We start from the raw sequence: 20,030 nt of genomic DNA, 5'->3' as shown, positions 1-20,030 counted from the left end.
AATTTATAATTTATGTTATAGAAACAGTTTGCTCATATAAGTTTATAATTCTTATTCTCATTTTGTTTATTATCTTTAAAGAGTCTACAATTATGCAATAGTGCAATTACACACTTTTTATTAACCCATTCATAAAGGATATGTATATCTTCATATTCTTTTACGCTATTTTCTACATATTTTTTTTTCGTTATTTGGTTATTCATTTAAAACATAATTATTATCATTTCGTATTTTATTATGTTTTGTCTAATTATTAATATGGCATGCCATAACAAACTTTAATATTTTTAAGTGTAATTTATTTATGTATATAAAGTTTTTTTCGTTTAAAAATGTTTAGCTACAAAACATGCTTTGATACCGGCTATGTGTAATTGGTGATATATTGACATTCATAAAAGGTGGAAAGAAACAAATTATTAGTACAATATATTACACAAATGTGATAAATTAAAAATTTTAATTGTACATCATTTTTGAATAAAAAAGAGGTTTTTTATCATTACATATGTATTGCTTTATTATAGGCAGTATATGCATTATTGATTTTATAAAACCTTTTAATGGATCATACAATTTTGATTAATATTAAGCTGGTATAAGTTAATTTTGTTTACCATTCTTAGCTATTTTAAATCGTCTATCTATTTCCATAACATATAATAAATGCTTAAGATATATAACCCTTAAAAAATACACATTTTTATTTAAAAAAAAATATTTTTATGTTTGACCAAAATAGTATGATAAAGTATTTATTTATTATGTAAATAAATGCAATGTAGTTATTTTGTTGGCTTGGTATAAAATTTAGGATATTCTATATTGTTTCATTTTCTATACATTTTTATTCCTCCTTAACATTTGGATATGCCATATTTTTTAAATGAATAAAACATTAAATAAATATTTTATGAAATATTTTTTTATTATCATAATATAATAATTCAAGGGAATTATTCCTATTTTACATGTAATTATTTCAAGTAAATAAATTAAATGGTATTTATTTGGATATATAAGCACATACACAATATATTTATATATGCATATTTATTTACCTAGCAAAGTTAAATTTCGTAATAAGCTTATACAACATTCTCAAATTATTATATTTAAATTTTCCTTTTATTATTTTTTTTCTACAAATATGATGAATATTGAAATTATAAAAGTGTTTCAAAATGTATTTTCCCATTTTTGAGTATTTGTAAGTTTTGATATTTTGTCATAATACTATGTAAGAGTATTTCGAATATTAAATTATTATTTTCATAAATATATAAATGTGTATAATACATATATATATGAAGTAGTGCCAGTATGGAACCTTAAGTTTCCGATTTTACAAACATATCTTAGCCATTGATTAATGGTCTAAGTTATTTTGTTTCTACAATTTGATAATACGCCAACTCAATTAAGCTTGCATATATAATTTAACAATTTTGTTGATAATTAAAAAAATTAAAAAGGGGAAGATAGACTAAAAATGGATTTAAACCAGAACTCCTTAAAAATGGATAAGAAGTATATCAATAACTATAATAGTTTAGAAAAAAATTATTATTTTATGATAAAAGAGTATGAAACTATATCAGGCTCAAGAACCAACATTGCAAATTTTAGGATTATAAAAAATTTGCTAATCATAAACAGTATAATAGATCAAGTGAAAAAAAAACATCTTATAGAAACTTTTGAAAATTTGGATAAAAACTTAGTATTAATATTAAAAAAAAATAATCATAATTTTATTTTAAACTTATTAAAAGTATGGTATATAAAACTTTATACATGTATAGACTATAATATCAATAAGCATTTTAATGAAATATTCGAGATTACTTTTTATAAAAGTTTATCGAATCCCCTTTCCGAATCAAAAATCATATATGAAAACTTATCAAAAAATGTAATCTTGCTAACTTCTTTGGTTTTGTCTAAATTCAAGTCAGCGATAATTCCTCATATTCCCTCCTTAATCGAATACTCAAGTAATGGCAATAAATGTGCAAATAAAATATGCATAGCAAAATATGTATAAATATTTCACAGTGTGTGTTTGTGTATATGCTACATATGGCCATATAAAATGTGTCCGTCAAATGTGTGTGTATAACAAAATATACTTATTTTTACTACGATTTATTTGGCTGATCATTCCTATTTTGTATTACATTTCCACATATAATTCACATCATTTTTTATAGAAAAGGTAAAGCGATCAAACAATGGAGAATTGAAATATTTTTATTTTTCGTGTATGAATAAAATAATAAAAACAATATCAATAAATAGTGTAGACAGTGAGAAAATATATAAGCTTATGAAAAGAGAAATAAGTGATAAAGAAGAATTGAATCAAAGTAAAATAATAAAATGCCTTAGAAATATTTTTATAGTTCATCCTGAATATTCTGTTATAGAATGTGAATATTTTATAAGTTATATAATTGATAGTATAAATTTTAATAAATATAAAAATATAATAAATGTTAAATATATTATTAAATTGGCTAGTGTTATATTCAGTAATTTGGTTAATATAAAATACAATAAAAGTAATAATTTATTATTAATTAAAAATAGTGTAAAAGAAAATATTGATGGTATAGAGACCATACCTGAAATAACAAACAATAAATTTTATGATAAAAATAAAAGAAATGACCACGATGATGAAAAAAAAAAGTCTTACTTTTTTACAGATATTTTAAAAATAGCAACAGATGAAATTATCTCAAAAATAAATAAAATAAAAGTAGAAGAAAAAGATGAACAAAATTATGTTAGCCCAGAATATATTAATGGGTTTTTCTTTCAAAATAATAACGAATTTAATAAAAAAATTATAAAAAAAAGAAAAACCCCATTGTCTATTTATAATTTCCAATCATTCATTAATTATTTCAAAAATATTATATTAAATATTTTTTCAGATACTTATAATGATTACACATGGGTAAAGAAGTTATATTTTTTAAAGGTCCTTGAAAAATATAATTATTTTGATGAAGTAGTATTATATCGTTTTCTTAACATAAACAATGTTTATCGAAATTGTCAAAAAGGCAAAATTAATAAATATGAGTTTTTCAAAACACAAAAAAATCAAGAAAAGTCATCATCTTATTCTTCTCCAAATGCTAATCACGATAGTTTTATAAATCACATGTTAGAAATCGATTATAAGTTTATGATGAAGAGAGAAGAAATAAATTGTGATGAATTAAATGTAACACCTTCTGATGATAAACGAGTTTTAAAAATATATAATTCTTTGATTCATAATACTTTATTGAGAATAATTTTATTTGAATCCTTTAAAAATGTATTATTTTGCTCTAAAAAATTTTCAGAAAAATCAATAATAAAAATTATAAAATATTTTATCAGCCTTATAGATACTGTCTGTTCAAATTGTGCAAAAAAAAAAAACTTAAAATCCCCTTTATATACAAACAATATTTCAAACTGTTTTGAAATAAAGCATTTGATATTTTATTCAACAAAAATAATAAAACAATTAATTAGTCACCGAAAAAAAGACACTTATACAATAATAAAAGAAAAAAAAAAAAAGTTACAACGAAATGAGAAATCTAAAAATAGCTATAATCAAAAATATGAAAATAATTCGAAAAACTTTTGCGATGAAACTAGCGATGATAATATATTTATAAGCCGAAAAAATCATAAAAGTGTCGAAAGAAAAGAAAAAGAATTTGTTGATAAAAACGAAAAAGCTTCTAACATTCCTCGAGATGAAAAAGGTAAAGATGTGTTAAGGAATGAAAGACGTGATTCTTTAAGTAATTCTACTTCCGTTAATAAAACAAATTTAGAAACAAAAAATATAGGGAAAGAAAAAGAATGCTATTACAGTACTCACACCAGTGAAGAAAATAGTGATTGCAAGAAAGGTTCGAAAGGGAATTCCAAAAATGATAACGATTTAAAAGGAAAAAAAAATAGTGGTATATATATGAAAAGGCATGATGAAGAAGACAAAGGGATAATGAAAAGAGAGACAATGGGAGATAATAATGATGCAGATGAAGAGAATGGAGAAGTAGAAAAACAATCTCTTGACGATTTAAAGATCCGCATTTTTTTAGAAAACCAAATAAAGAATTATCTCATATTAAATAACAACGTAGCAAGTGATGTAAATGAAAGAAAAAAAAATAACATCATACTAAAAGTTTTAATAATTTTATATAATGAAATTATAATAAATGATAATATAGAAAAAGAAAAATATCGAAAATATGAAAAGCTTATTAAAAATATAATAAATAACATGAACGGTATACATATTGATATAGATATAGTAAGATATATTATAATTTTATTTCTAAATATTTTTCAAAAATTTCCATATTATATATATAATTTAATATCACTATTAGTTAATTATATAACTATAATTAATGCAAATTTTATGACATCCTTAACATTAGATACATTTGATGATGTGGAAAAACAAGTCAGTATTCTTATAATAAGTTCAGTTACATTAAAAAAAATTATTTATCAATCTATACCATTTTATAAAATATATCATTTAGACAATTTGATAGTGTCTATATTTGACATATGTAAATTGTTTCTATCAAAAATTCAAGTACACCCATTAAAAACAATAAATGAATTAAGGAGAATTATTTCATATTCATTAATGCATTCTATAGTCTTCATTATAATTAATGAAGTGATCTCCACTGAGCATTATAGTAAATATTTTGATCAAAATATGTTAGAGAAAAAAAATATTGCTACGACAAAAAGTTTAGAAATAAATAATCCCGCTTTTATAAACCCTTTTTCAAATTGTAATAATATAAAATACTATAGGGCTATTTATCAAATATTATATGGTAATGCCATTTTTCGGCTTTTAATTGATATACTAAATGAAATGCTAAGTGAAATTGACAAAGACAGAATAGAATGTTTTATTAAATCTTATGAAGAGCAGATTAAAAAAAAAAAAATGAACTCTTCGAATTTTTTTCTAGTAGATAATTTATTTATTTTAGTATATATTTTGAAAATTATTTATATATTTTTATCATCTGAAATTGTTACATTTCTTTTTTTTGATCATATATACAAAATAGTAAATACTTTATTTGAATTATTTCATAAATTTCATCATATTACTAAAGAATATCACCATAGTGATAATTTGGAAGAAGAAAACGCTGAAGAAAATATTGTTAAGTCTATATCGAAAAATGAAGATGATGAAGATACAAAAAAAATAAAAAAATATTTGAGTACAAATGCTGTAATTCAAAAAATGGAGAAAAAGATTTATAATAAAAATGCTAGTAAAAAAAAAGAAATAAAAATGTTTTACTTTTATGAATATGGATTTACACAAATGTGTAGGCTGGTAAATATCGAAAACATTCTTCTCGTATTTGCTATATATTTAATAAAAATTATATACAAAATTACAATTTTTATAAAGTATCAAAAGGTTGAAATAAACTTAGCCCCAGAAAAGGAAACGAATGAGAAAGAGCTGAATAAATATGAAACAGCCAAAGAACATAAGACAAATTCTACTAAACCAAATGATATAAATAATAGTAGTGAGCATATTGACAAATTAAATTATCCGAAAACAGGGCCTTTAGAATGTAATGAAAGGGAAAAAGAATTAATGAACATTAATAAAGCCATAGAAAAAGGGAAGGAAATCGAAAAGGTGTATTTTGATTTTTTCTTAAATTATATGATTGATTTTGTAAAAAATAAAGATAAAAACGATTTTAGTAATTTAATAATAAGTATATTAAAAAAGGAACAAATCAATTGCAAAAAAAATAAGAAGAAAACACAAAATGGAATTTCAAACAATTATAATAAAAAATCGCCCTTATTACATGACAATATAGAAAAGTTAGACATATTAAATATTTTATCAAATAATTACGATACATATTACAAATTAACATTAATCAATATAATTGAAATCCTCGAATTATATTTAAAAAAATCAAATTTTTTCATGAAAATTATTAAAAACATATCTAGGTGTATTTTAAATGTAGATTTAAATAGGAACGAAGTAATGGTTTATTTATTAATACTCGATAGATTTTTAAAAAATCAATCGCATAATAAAAATAAGGCCAAATTATTTAAACACATATTACCTATAATTAAATTATTAAATCAAATGAATAACAACAATGGCTTATTGAATGTGTTAATCATAAAACTCATGGGATATTTTATCACCAATAATAATAGTGAAATGAATTCGCATATTATAAATTTGTCGATAAAGCTTTATAATTTTTTTTCAAAACATATGAATAAGGAAAAGAACTTATATGTTATTTTTTCCTTTTTAATTAATAATATAATTTTATCCTACTTTAAAATAAATGGCAAAAAACAGGCGGCAAAAAGAAAGCCAACCAATTGTTACCAACAACCTTTTATCTTTGGAAATAGTAATATAGAAAAATATATAAACATACAAAATGATGATAAAATTGCGAATAATAATTCAATTCTTGATATTCCCTTTTTAAATATTTCTTCTGTTATAAAAAAAAATGAAAAAGAATTTATCTTCAAGCTCGATACTTCCAACATAAACCATTGCCCTAGTACTTCATCATATATTTATTCAAATGATTTAATAGTGAATACAAGAAAAAATAAGAAAACAAAGAAATGGGAGGGAAAAAAACTTTTTATTGACCACAATAAAAATCGCAAACAAATCGATAAAAAGATAAAGACAGAAAATGAAGGGAATAATAATGGTAGAACAGTATTAGACGAACAAGAAAATAACAAAAATGCATTAATTAATGAAAAAAAAAACATTTTCAAGCTATTTGATATTTTGCTAAATATGTTAAAAATAGTTCCACAAGAAAAAAATATATTTATCTACGTTTTAAGAAATTTTAATTTGGTAATAAAAAAATCCAACGGGGAAATTAGTGTAGACAGGATAAAAGATTGTTTAGACATAATTCTGGCATATATATTGAAAAAAGAAAATATGGATGTTTATAATTTTAAAATTAAGAAAGCCAAATGGGTATTAGTGTTTTTCAACAATTTAATAAGAACTCTTAAAAAGAGGATCAAATTGGAAAATAAAAAAATCCATGATATGATAAAGAATGATACAAATGAAAATTATAAAAAGAGTGTAAAATGTGCTAGAAAAAATAAAAAATATTACAAAGAAATAGAAAAACATATTTTTACAATTTTTGAAATAATGCTCAATTCTTTTGAAAAAAAAATCAACAAACAGTTTTTTAAGATAATTAATAGCTTATTTGATTTGTACAAAAAAAGTAAGATGAAAAGGTTTATGAACAAAATATCTATTCTTATACAAAAGACAATTTTTGTTTCTAATAAAACTAAATTAATAAAAAATGCAAGCATATGTCTATTAAAACTGGTGAAGAAAAAGATATATATTCCTATGCATGAAAACTTCGATTATTATATTATATCTCTTTACAACTTTTTTATTAATGATGATGAGAATGACATAAAAATGATAAAGAAATGTTTATTTAATATATTAAAATATAGGATACTTAAATATTCGTTTTTTAATGTCAAGGAATGGATAAGTTTATTTGAAAATGTGTTAAATGCTAAAAATATAATTCATTATGATATAAAAAAATATAACATTGAAAATTCTGAATATGATAAAAGTGGTTATAACAAAAACTTGGATGATACAAAAAACGACAAGGAAAATAATTTATTAACAAGTGAGCAAGTAATAAATGAGAACACCAAAAAAAGCTCTGTTTTTTACACATCCATATTCAACGAGAAATTTCATTTTAATATTCATATAGATTTCTTAGATGAAAATTATATAAAAAGAAATTTAAATAATAAAAAATCATTATATTTCAATATATTTGAAACAATGAGCACTCATTATACATTTTCTTATCAAACTAAATTATTTGTTATGAAATTGTTATTATTTTTTTTGGAAGCAATAACACATTCATCCTATAGTTATATTCATAATGACTCCTATTATTCGAATTATTTAAAAAAGCGTCTTAAAGAAATTATAATTTATAAGGATTATCAAAATAAATTACCATCACATGTTAAAGAAATAAAAATTGTTGGAAAAGCGAATCAGAATATAGCCTTTCCTGTTGATACAAACAATTTTAATGAAACATCAAATGGGCTTTCTTCTAATGGTAGTATTGGGGTCTTCCGAAACTCTAGAAAAATTAGTAATGAAAAAAATAACCTCCGAAATAAAAGCCAAGATATTGATAGTCTTGATAGTAATACAACTTTAAAACATATGATCTATAACGACGAAAAGGAAAACACACAAAATTATAGTAATATATATGAAAATAAAAATTTATATGCAAAAAATAAGGATGAAATGGTAAAGAGACTTGAAAATATTGAGCGCATTATTGAGATAAGAGAATGTTTGAGCAATTCTCAAAATATAGATAAAGGAAATTTAAAAAAAAATGTGAATATTGAAAAAATTATTGATAAATTTTCATTATATGATAATTTTGAGGTATTACTAAAAGTGATATTACATAGTATAAGCTATGGGATAAAGTTTTATAAATTGTCTAAACTTGCTATGAAGGTATTAATTGTTTATTTAAACATGTTTAAATTTTCTAAAATTATTATTGATGAATTATCTACTAATAATGAAATTCTTTTATTACAAAATTATGAAATAAATATTTTGGCTTCTTTAAAATCATATTTCGAATCATTTAAATATATAAATATTAATGATAATAGCAATTATGAAGATGCAAAAAGTATCAAAAAAAAGGAACGAAATGGTGATGCTCAGCAATTTTCTCATTTCTTTTTATATCCATTATTTGATATATATAATTTATTTTTATTTCTCAATGATATCAAATTATGCAATTCTAACACCAAGCTTATAAAATATTTTTTCCATTTTGCAATAAAAGATAGTGCAAACAAAATCAATACATCATTTGGAAATAGTTGGAGTTGGGAAAGTGGAAATACCAACAGTAGTGGCTGCCATAGTATTGATAATTATTCTGAAGGACTTACCGAAATAATAAAAAGTGCTATTAAATTAATGAGCAAAAAAAATGTAATAAATACATCGTTATTTTTTTCCGAATTTGATGCATGTGTGTATTTTCTATTTATTTATAAATCATTTTGTTATTATGTTATAAATAATGAAGAGGCTCAAAATAATTTAACAAATTTTAATATGAATTGTGTTATAAGAAACCTTAGCTATATTTTATACGATACTATGATTTTGTATTTATGGTCATCAGAAGGGAATAATAGCAATGGACAAAACGAAAAAGATTTGAATATTATTCATAATTTCTTTACGTGTGTAAATGAAAAGGCTCGATCTTTATCACTTTTTTACTTTTCTGCATTCCCAATTATTATTAGATTTTTAAATGTAGTAAGGAAGAATATAATATTGGACAAAAAATATTATTTTTTTTTTAGAACATTTATTTTGTTCATACTTTATATTTTGAAGGATTGTATAAAAAGTATAAATGAAAAAACACGAGAAATATATTTTTCCTTTATTTTTAATTACTTGATTGTGATTGGCTGGTTTGAAGATGAAGATATTAATGAGGTAAAAGAAATTTCATCGAGAGATAACCAAAACAATGATGCGAATTATGATAGTAGGGACAATAATATAAATAAAGATAATTTAAATAAGCCTACTCATAAAAATGAACAGAGTGAGAAATCCAACAACGGTGAGTCTAACACTGAAAATTTCGAAAGCAATGGTCATAAAAATATTAATAATCTTGAAGAAATGAAAAAAAATACATTTTTAAGGACAGTATTACACTATATACTAAAATATACAGTTGCTTATATAAATGAGAATAACTTATATGTAGTATTAGAATTTATATCAGAGGTACATAATAATATTATAGAAAATAAAGCTGAAAAAATAGATAAGGTAGTAATACATAAAATTTACACCTTAAGTATATATGTTGTAAGCAAATTTTTAAATAGTCAGCATATTAATAATGTAGAGAATGCAAAATTATTATGGAACACATTTTTAAATTGTTATATTATTTTAAACAAAATAAATGATGGTAATTTTAAAGACAAAATTATATTATTGTTACAAAAATTATTTTTAGAAAAAATTAACTTATTGTTAGATGAAAAATTGTTGAGTAAGTTATTAAAATTATATTTCCAATATTCTACAATAAATAATATAAATAATTATTTAACAAAAATAAAACAAAATTATAATGAGCGTATTATAGACTTTTTGAAAAACGAAGATTTAAAAAAATTAAAATTGGAATATATAAAAATAATTGTCTTTATACACTTTGTTAGTTCTACTGATATGATGGACGATACATATAAGTCTTATTATGACAAGCAAAGTTTGGATTTGTTTATATCAATTTTGAGAATAATGAAAGGTATGTATTTTTATGGAACAGCATACAATGAAATCAGCAGTACTAGCAATAGTCTTTGTAATAAAATAAACGATAAAGATATAGACATCAAACTTTCACATATAAATAATAACAGAAAGCATATTATTATATCCTCAATAAATATTATACAAAATATCTTATCTTTAATTAAAAATAATAAAGAAGCATTTATTTTTTATTTTATATGTAATGTAATAAAGCATGGAATGATGCCTATATTTATAACAAACTTTTCAATAGACAATACTTCACCAAATAAGTTAATATCAAGCAATTCTTATATAGAAGATGTTATATGTTATTCAATAAAAGTATTAAAAACCTTTTTTGATGTGTTCTTTAGTAATTTAAGTATAACAAATAACGTATTAATTCCATTTATAACCTTTATTTATAAGGTTATAGATTTATGCAAAAGGGAAAATATAACGATAACAAAAAGTTATTTAATATATGAAATGAATCAGGAAAAACATTGGGATTTTTTGAAATATCAAAACGAAGAACTAAATAGCTTTACGAAATATGAAATATATATTACTGATAATAATATGACCTTATATTTTAAAGAATCAATTAACATTTTTAGAAATATAGCATTTAAAAATCCAGACTTCTTTAAAGATATTCTTTCCCTTATCAATGCAAAAGAAAAATTACTAATATATAATTTGATAAAGGAATCTATTGATTTAGAAAAACAAAATGAACAAAAAGGCAAAAGCGTTGGCGAGAAATTAGATTTTAGTTTTGTAAATTAATGGGATAGCTTAACAAAACCCGAAATCAAATCAAACAAAATAACAAAATGATGGATGCATTATCATTACTGTTTATTCCCATTTTAATCGATTCCCATATATTTCATTTTTTTTTTTGTCACTATAAATAAAACATTGGAGTGTTTTTTCTAAAATGTGTATACATACATATAGATAAGATGCATGAATGTTTTTTTTGTTATATTTTTTGTATTTTTTAGTAACATTTTCTAACTATCAATTCTTTGAAATATAATAGTTATTCTTTTATTTTCGATACGTAATAATTCAGTATCTAAAAATTGCATGAAATGAAAAAAAATGCAATTGTTTTGTGATATATGTGGTGGTTTTGTTATTTTTTTCAGCAAAATGATAAAAATCAATATATCGGCTACACTCATTTACTTTTTCCATGAACCGTTGGCAAAATAAATTAAATTAAAATAATATTTATATACGACATTTTTCTATACGTGGAAATCTGAATAATACTGCTTATGTTACCAACAATTTTTCTATATATTATTTATTTGTAAACTTATTTGTATATATATTTATTTTCCTATACATTTGAATATATTCTTTATTTTTATATATCCATTTTTATCCCTATTTTATATTTTACTACCCAATTTGTTTGCTAAATAATTGAAACAAAACAAAATGGAATGTTCAAGCGTTTTAGGGTTGGGAAATATTTTGAAAGATGAAAAAAAGTGTTTCGTATTATTAGCTAGTAAATCCCCTAGGAGAATAGAGTTAATGCGATTAACAGGAATAAAAAATATGTATATTTGTGAGTCAGGATTTGAAGAAAATCTGGATAAAAAATTATTTCCCACTGCTGAAGAGTATGTTAAAGAGAATGCCTTGAGAAAAGGATTAAATGTAGCAGAAAATATTTGGTTTAATAATAACCAAATCGATGATAAGGATAAGAATGATCTAAGAAATAATAATAATACAGATCAGACTTATAATTATCAAATGAAATCTATTAATAGCTATTATGACCCATTGCCTAATATAATTATTTCTTGTGATACTATTGTTACATTAAATAATGAAATAATAGAAAAACCTTTGGATAAAAATGATGCTCATAAAATATTAACAAAATTATCAAATAACACTCATTGCGTATATACAGCTGTGTGTATATTTTTGTATAAAACTAAGACACCTATTACATTTGTTGAAAAGACCAATGTATATTTTGATAATTTACATGAAAATGATATTTCAGAATATCTAAATACAAATGAACCATATGATAAAGCAGGTGCTTATTCAATTCAAGGGATAGGAAGCCAATTTATTAAAAAAATCGATGGATGTTATTATAATGTTATGGGATTACCTATACATAAATTATCCAAAACATTGGCAAATTTATTTATTGAAAATAAAATTTTGCATTAACATTTTTACAACATTTATCAAAACCTTTTTATTTTTTTTTGAATTTATATAAAAACAAATATATTTATATATGAATGGTTTCTTCGTATACATTTTTGGTTGTAAACTTCACAAATTTTTTTAACTTTAAATTGAAATATGCAACATATATGGCCATTAGGCACTTTATATTTTTTATAACGAACTATATAGTAATCACGTCGTAAAAATTTTGTTTATAAAAAATATACTATAAAAGTAGTGAAGTATGCAAAAAGGGGGAATATATATATATTTCCAAAGTATATTAAATTTTAATATGTCTTAGCAATGAGATATACAACTTAATATGGAAGTAACGAAAAACAACATGCACTATTTTGCAGGCATACTATAAACAACAAAACTGGGGTTATATATATTTATATAGTGGTCAAAATGAGAATACAAAAAGAAAGTGATAATATAAAAAATATGTGCATACATATTTGCTATATATGTATATAGCGTATGCATGCATACTATATGGGTGCATGATTATGCTTTGGTGTTTTCTTTACAATTACAACATTACACAATAAAACAAAATTAAAAAAAAGTAAAATAATCATATATGCTCCACCATAAGAACTAATGATTTCGAATTTTTGTATATTTGAATAAATGCATATTGTCTACAAAAAATATTTTTTTTTTTTCAAAGATAAATGATCATAAAAATTATGTGTTTGATTAGAATGCACCTAATTCTTTAAGTATAAATGAAGAATAAAAATTTGTGTAGTTTGAATAATTCAATGTGCATACATACGTATGTATTATAACATGTTTGCATATCATCATATATTTGTATGTAGACAGCCTATATAAATTAAAATTTTATAGTTCATTAAAATTTTGTATTATTTTTTAAATATATCATAAATAATATGTAAAATAATATTTGTTCTTAAAATTAATGAAATTGAGTTTGTGCATTAATGAATATGTCTTTATATTTTTTTTGATATCAATTTTTAAAACCGATCAACAGTCAATTTGCAGACTTACATAATTTTGCCTCGTTAACAAGCTTACACATATTCATTTATTTGAAGTAATAAAAATAAACAAATTAGTAAAATATATGTGCATAGACTATTAAGAACTAACTTTTTGTTAATTCTTGTGTATATACATATAAGTTAGTACTTTTTTTGTGTAACTTTATATTTTTAAATAATGTCGTATAAAGATAGCTAAGAGTGGTATTTACCTATTTGTTAAAAACCAAGCATATAATAAAATACAACTTGAAAGACAATAAAAATTGCATTAATAGAAATACATTTTCATAGGGGGTAAAAAAGGACGAAGAAAATACGCTGAAAGTAAGTGGCCGGAGAAAAATATATATGTTTAAAGAGACTTTTTTATCCTCAAAAAATAAATATTTTAATTCAAAAGATAAATATGGCTACTGTTTATAGAGTACAGGATACAGCATCAAATAATGGCTTACCAAACCAAGAACCTAATGGCAAGCATCACAATTTTAATAAATCAACTATAAAAAGAATAGCAAATCCACCAATTTCAAAACAACACAACTTAAAAAATAGTAAATTAACAAATAAAAAACCACCAATTGGTGCATATGTGGATGATAAAGGAGTAATACAAAATCTATTAGATAAAACAAGCGAATTATTTAAATACAAAAAATTAAAAAATTTATTTAAAAAAAATAATAAGCCTAAAAGTGCTAATGATGCTGGGTTAAATTTTAAGTTTGTATATAATGGTGTCAATATAGAAAACTATAGCAGTTTTGAAAGTCTAAACAAAATTAATAATAATAAAAAAGCAGCGACAAAAATAAAAGAAAAAGCTGAAGCTCATGTTAATAAAAGTGAAATAAATAATTTTGATAAAAAAATAGATAACTCAAATATAAATAAGACAAACAGCTTGGAAATTGTCAAAGAAGTGGAAAATGATTCATCAAAAAGACATAATGATGAAACAGAAAGTAGTAAAACAACAGAATATAATTACAAAGTCGAAATAGATCAAACTAAAATTCCATATATGAAAAAATTACTAGGCAAAGTAAAAAAAAAGAGGAGTAATAAAAATAATCAAATAACAAACTTTACTTATAATAATAATCTCTCACATAGTTTCAGTAATACAACATCAAACAATAGTCAATATAATTGTGAAAATAATTCCTTAAATAAAAATAATATAATACAAAAAAAAAAGTCAAAATTTTTAAATAATAAAATAAAAATATTTAATAATTTAGTAGAATATGTAAAACCTTCAAGAAGTTATAATATTGATGTATGTCATCCTTTGTATAATTTGTTGTGTAAAAATGAAAAATCGTATTTAAGTTCTAATTGGCATGATAGAATAAATTATGCTTTTCGAAATATTTGTGGATTAAAAAATTATATTCATGATGATAAAACAGAAGGGGAGCATGAAAGAATCTTTTATAATGAGTTGGAGTTATTTCACATGTCTAGTAATATAGGAGCATGTGGACTTATCTATTCATTATTTTTAACCAATAACAAAGTTAATAATTCTTTTAATAAAGATCAGGATATTGATAGTAGTAGTAATAGTACTAATGAAGAAAATGAAAATCGTAGCAATCTTATTAATATGTTTAAAACATGCTTTATTAAAGTAACTGAAGATAATTATCCTCATATTTATAATATATATAAACCCAAATTTGATGACGATTTATTATTTTTATTTGATAGTCTTGTTTTTACTGTAGTTTTGGGAAGTAAAAAAGATAATATTAGTTATAATTTAGCAAGAAAAATATATAGTAATGATCTTAAGGGAAAAAATGTGTTATGTGATTGTATATTTAATTTGAAAAATGATTCAAAATTTTCTTTACCTATAGCTAGTCAAATTGATTTTATGGGGATGCGAGTAATTTCCGAACCCTTAATGCCTTTAACTAATGATTATATTCCAGTTGATGTAATTAAAGACATATATGAAAATGTTGAAATTACGGATACCTCCAGTGATATAGATAACGATCAAAATGGATACTACAAAAACGGCCATATTTCAGAAAATAAAAAAGAATGTAATTATAGCTATAGTGAAATAAATAGCTATAAAAAGGGTTCAGAAAATAATTTGTCGAACAATAGTGAAGACACCTTTAAAAACAAAAAAATATTTTATGAACGGCTAATGGTAGAAATAGAAAATTATGATCGTACATTATATGATCAATTAATAAAAATGAGTGATTATGTAAACTACAATTGCTGTATTTTACCTTTTGGAATGTCAAATTATTTTGAAATTAGAATATTAAAATCTCTAAATAATGTAAAACTATTTAAATCCGTTATAGATAATTTATATATAATTAGAGGAACCGAAGAAATATTACCTCCAATTGTTTCAAACACTAATAAAGATAATTTTATTACAAGATTGAGGTATGAATATATAAAATATTATCACGAAGGGGGTCCTTTATGCAATACAACACTTGCAATTAATATAAAACCTGAAAATCAATTCGAGGAAAATGATGAAAAAAATAAAAATAATATGTACCATTTAAAAAATGTTAGTAAGCAATGTTTTGATAATATTGATAATTATATATTACCTAAAGTAATAAATTTTATAACAAATTTTAATGATAGTTATGATATAACTCAAGTATATCATTCCCATGGTGTTAACATTCGAAATTTAGGTTGCATATTAAATAATAAAAAAACACCTGGATACCTTTCCGAAATTATATGTAGAGAATTAATTTGTAGAACCTTGAAATCTATACATTATGAGAATATACACTATTTTATAACATATGTGCTAAATGTGTCTAATTTTGGGAATAGCGAAATTCAGGGAGAGATAAATAACCGAACCAACCAAAAAGTATTTAATAATAATGCACAAATAAAAAATGTTACTAATATAGATAATAATGAAAAAAGACATATTATGTTTTATGACGAATATAACAAAATTGATGATACATTTAATTTTGTTGACATATTTGAAAAAGATGATAATGATCAGATGGGGTATAGAAAATGTTTTAAATTCCAAAAAGATAAGTTTATATGTTTTTGTAAAGATTGTTTGAGAGATTGTAAAAAAAATCCAGAAATAATACCACATAAATTGATAATTAATTTAATAAATTTAACCTTAAATGTGAATAGTGATAGTAGTATAAAATTTTGGAATAATATTCTTATACCACATTGTATTAAAAAATTTCAGATTAATTTAAATGATCATATAAAAATCCGAGAAATAGAAACATATGGATTATTATCATGTTTAGAATATCATTTAGGTATTTATTTTAAAGATGATTGTAAACAAAATTATAAAATTCGATTACCAATTACATTGGATGATATGTCTAATTTTAGTTCAAAATGTGAAAAACATTTATTTCCTAATGTTGATGATTTTAAACATATTTTAAGCCCAAATAGTGGTAATGAAAAAAAGCGAAATAACAATATGAATAAAGATAAACCACAGTTGGAAAATAGTGATATAAATATGGGCTCACAAAAAAAAAAAAAAAACAAACATTTTTATAACAGCTCGAATAATAAAGATGGCAACAAAAAGAATGGTACTGATAAAAAACGAGAACGTAAAGAAATTCAAAATTTTATGGAAAAAATACAACATGAAAAAAATATTCTTCTTTCAAAATGTGATGATAAAAATAGGGAAACAATAAAATATGAGAATAATTATATTTCTTTATTTTATTCTAAAAGTAAATTATCTTTCCCAAAATATTCGACATTGTCTTTTAGAATTATAGAAAAATTATTTTCCAATACAATAAGCCAAGAAAAATTTAAGATAAATAGTATATTAGAAGAAAATGTTCCATATATCATTAATATAAAAAATAGCGACTTTTTATATATAAATAATATGTGTAATGTTGGATTATGTGGAAAAATAAAAAGTTTAATTTATGAATATACCATTCCTTGCCACCCACATTGTATACTTAATAAAAAATTGAAATGCATAAACTATGTAAAAACTAAGAAATGTATATATTTATTATTAAATATTAATGCTAATAAAAATGTGTTTGAATTAACAAAAACATTTTTATATTTAGCTTATTTACATTTTGAACATGGTTATATAGAAAAGTGTTTAAAAATATGTTACTATATTTATAACATGATTCCGAATATAGGTACATTAAAAAGAGATATACTTATTTTAATATTACAATGCAAGATAAAAGAAAAACAGATTGATGATGCTTTAATAATTTATAAACTTATTATAATATTTAGTGAAAGATATGATGGAAAACATAATATGAGCACACTTTTTTGTAATATGTTATTGTCTGATTTTTATTATAATCAATCAAATAGTGTTGAAATAAAAAATGATTCCAATAATAATATTAATACAAAAAATGATAATATAATTAAAAGTAATAACAATGAAGAACCTGATATGACCGATAGCAATCTTGATTTAAAAAATAAATATTTGTTAAAGGCATTACATTATTCAGAATGCTGTTATAAGATAATAACAACATCATTGAGCGATATTTGTTTCCACTATATATATATATATTCTTTAATGCTACTAGGGAATATTTTAATGTCTTTAAATAAGTTTCACAGAGCAATAAAATATTACAGTTTATCATTACAATATTCGATTCGAGGGAAAATGCCAAGTTTTATTATTTTACTAAGCAAATGCTTATTAGCAGATTCGTTAAAAAATAATGGAAATTTTGATAAAGCTATTGAACTAGCAGAAGAATGTTTAAACACTTTAAAAAGTTCAACTTTCTGTTCTCACAATCTTATTCTTCATGTCATTTTTCATTTAGCTCAAATGAAACAATTTATTGGTTGTAAAGATTTATTATTTCCCGATATTTTATTAAATAACATTTCGAATGTTCATATTAAAAAAAAAATATCACTTCCCGATTTTATAGTTATAGAAAAAAATTATTTAAATGAAAAAAATATAAAGCATAGAAACGAAGCTATCGATTTATATATTAAATTATATTATAAATTAAAAAGTCTGAAGAATTATTCTGTGGTTGTTGCAAAAGATATATTTGGAAATTTGTATACAAAGAATGACGAATTACCAAATATAGAAAAATCGAATATAAATCATTTAGAGGACAAAATGGAAAAAATATTTGATATAATAAAAGAAATACTTAAAATAAAAATTATATCACTTAATATGAACAAGCAATTTATGATAGCTTCAAAACTATTAGCCATAGTTTTATCGAAAAACTCATCTACATTTATCAGCGAATTAACATTAAAAAAAAAGAGAGATCAAATATATGAACAAATTATACAAAATGATATACATTACAATAAGATGGGTGAAAAAGACAGCAAAAAAAATATTGAACGAGAAAATCAATTTTATTATTTAATTGATACTATTTATAATAATGATAATAAAATGAATAACACATTTAATAATAGACATGTAAATAATGAAGAGAATTTTAATTTAGATTCTATCAATTTCCATTTAATTAAAAACAAACAGAATTTGTTTAATCGAAATTGTTATACAAAAGAATATGATTATATATCAATTGAAAAAATTTTATTTGATAACACATATTTTAGTATAGTAGAAATATGTAAATATTGCTACATTACGTGTGATAAATATAATACACAAAAATACAACGAATGTTCTGCTAGTAATAAAATGTATTCAAATGTTGGCATAGGAGATAATCACAAAATAAATTATGGAGAAGAAAACCACAGCTTTTTATTAAATCCGAGTATTTGGTTTGATGTTTTGTTTTTCACTACAATGAAGGGGGTTTGCAATCATATAGAACTTATTATGCTTATTGATTTGATCAGATTATTTTTAACTCCAATACAAAAACAACTAATTTTATTTCATATAAAATCTTTAAATAATATTAAAGATAATGAAGAGTACTCTGAGTATGTTCAATATATATTAAATAATGAGAATAATAATAATTTAAATAAATTTAAAGAAATTGACCAAGAAAATAATTCCAATATATTTCATAATAGATTATTATCTCAAACTATAAATTTCATTGACGACGATGAAGAATCAAAATGATTATATAACAAACAATAAAAGACCAAAGCTTTTACCTTTTTTAGGACATTTTCCATAGAACAAAATAATATCTTTGTTTTCATAATAATAGTGTTTAAATTATGCTTACAGATAATAGAAAGAAACATACACCCTTACTATATATTTTAAATAGTGACGACTATGTATACAG

At 22.0% G+C, this 20,030-nt stretch overlaps 3 protein-coding genes across 3 annotated transcripts; all 3 read left to right on the top strand.

The window, feature by feature from the left end:
- Nucleotides 1-1,495: 1,495 nt before the first annotated feature.
- PCHAS_1414100 (conserved Plasmodium protein, unknown function) lies at nt 1,496-11,293 on the top strand (the record flags this gene model as incomplete). The annotated part of the gene is made up of 2 exons (XM_016799586.1): nt 1,496-2,000; nt 2,217-11,293. 2 exons carry the CDS (start codon nt 1,496-1,498, stop codon nt 11,291-11,293), a joined length of 9,582 nt encoding a protein of 3,193 aa, XP_016654856.1.
- A 666-nt stretch (nt 11,294-11,959) lies between these two features.
- Nucleotides 11,960-12,718, top strand: PCHAS_1414000 (Maf-like protein, putative; the record flags this gene model as incomplete). Its single annotated transcript, XM_016799584.1, has 1 exon — nt 11,960-12,718. The coding sequence occupies one exon, from the start codon at nt 11,960-11,962 to the stop codon at nt 12,716-12,718; it is 759 nt and encodes a 252-aa protein (XP_016654855.1).
- A 1,431-nt stretch (nt 12,719-14,149) lies between these two features.
- On the top strand, nt 14,150-19,858 carry PCHAS_1413900 (conserved protein, unknown function; the record flags this gene model as incomplete). The annotated part of the gene is made up of 1 exon (XM_016799583.1): nt 14,150-19,858. One exon carries the CDS (start codon nt 14,150-14,152, stop codon nt 19,856-19,858), a length of 5,709 nt encoding a protein of 1,902 aa, XP_016654854.1.
- Nucleotides 19,859-20,030: the final 172 nt, after the last annotated feature.

This window comes from Plasmodium chabaudi (assembly GCF_900002335.3).
Source record: "Plasmodium chabaudi chabaudi strain AS genome assembly, chromosome: 14".
NCBI classification, from domain to species: domain Eukaryota; phylum Apicomplexa; class Aconoidasida; order Haemosporida; family Plasmodiidae; genus Plasmodium; species Plasmodium chabaudi.
Note: the sequence above shows the minus strand (reverse complement) of the source record. Positions and strands in the feature narration are given on the sequence as shown.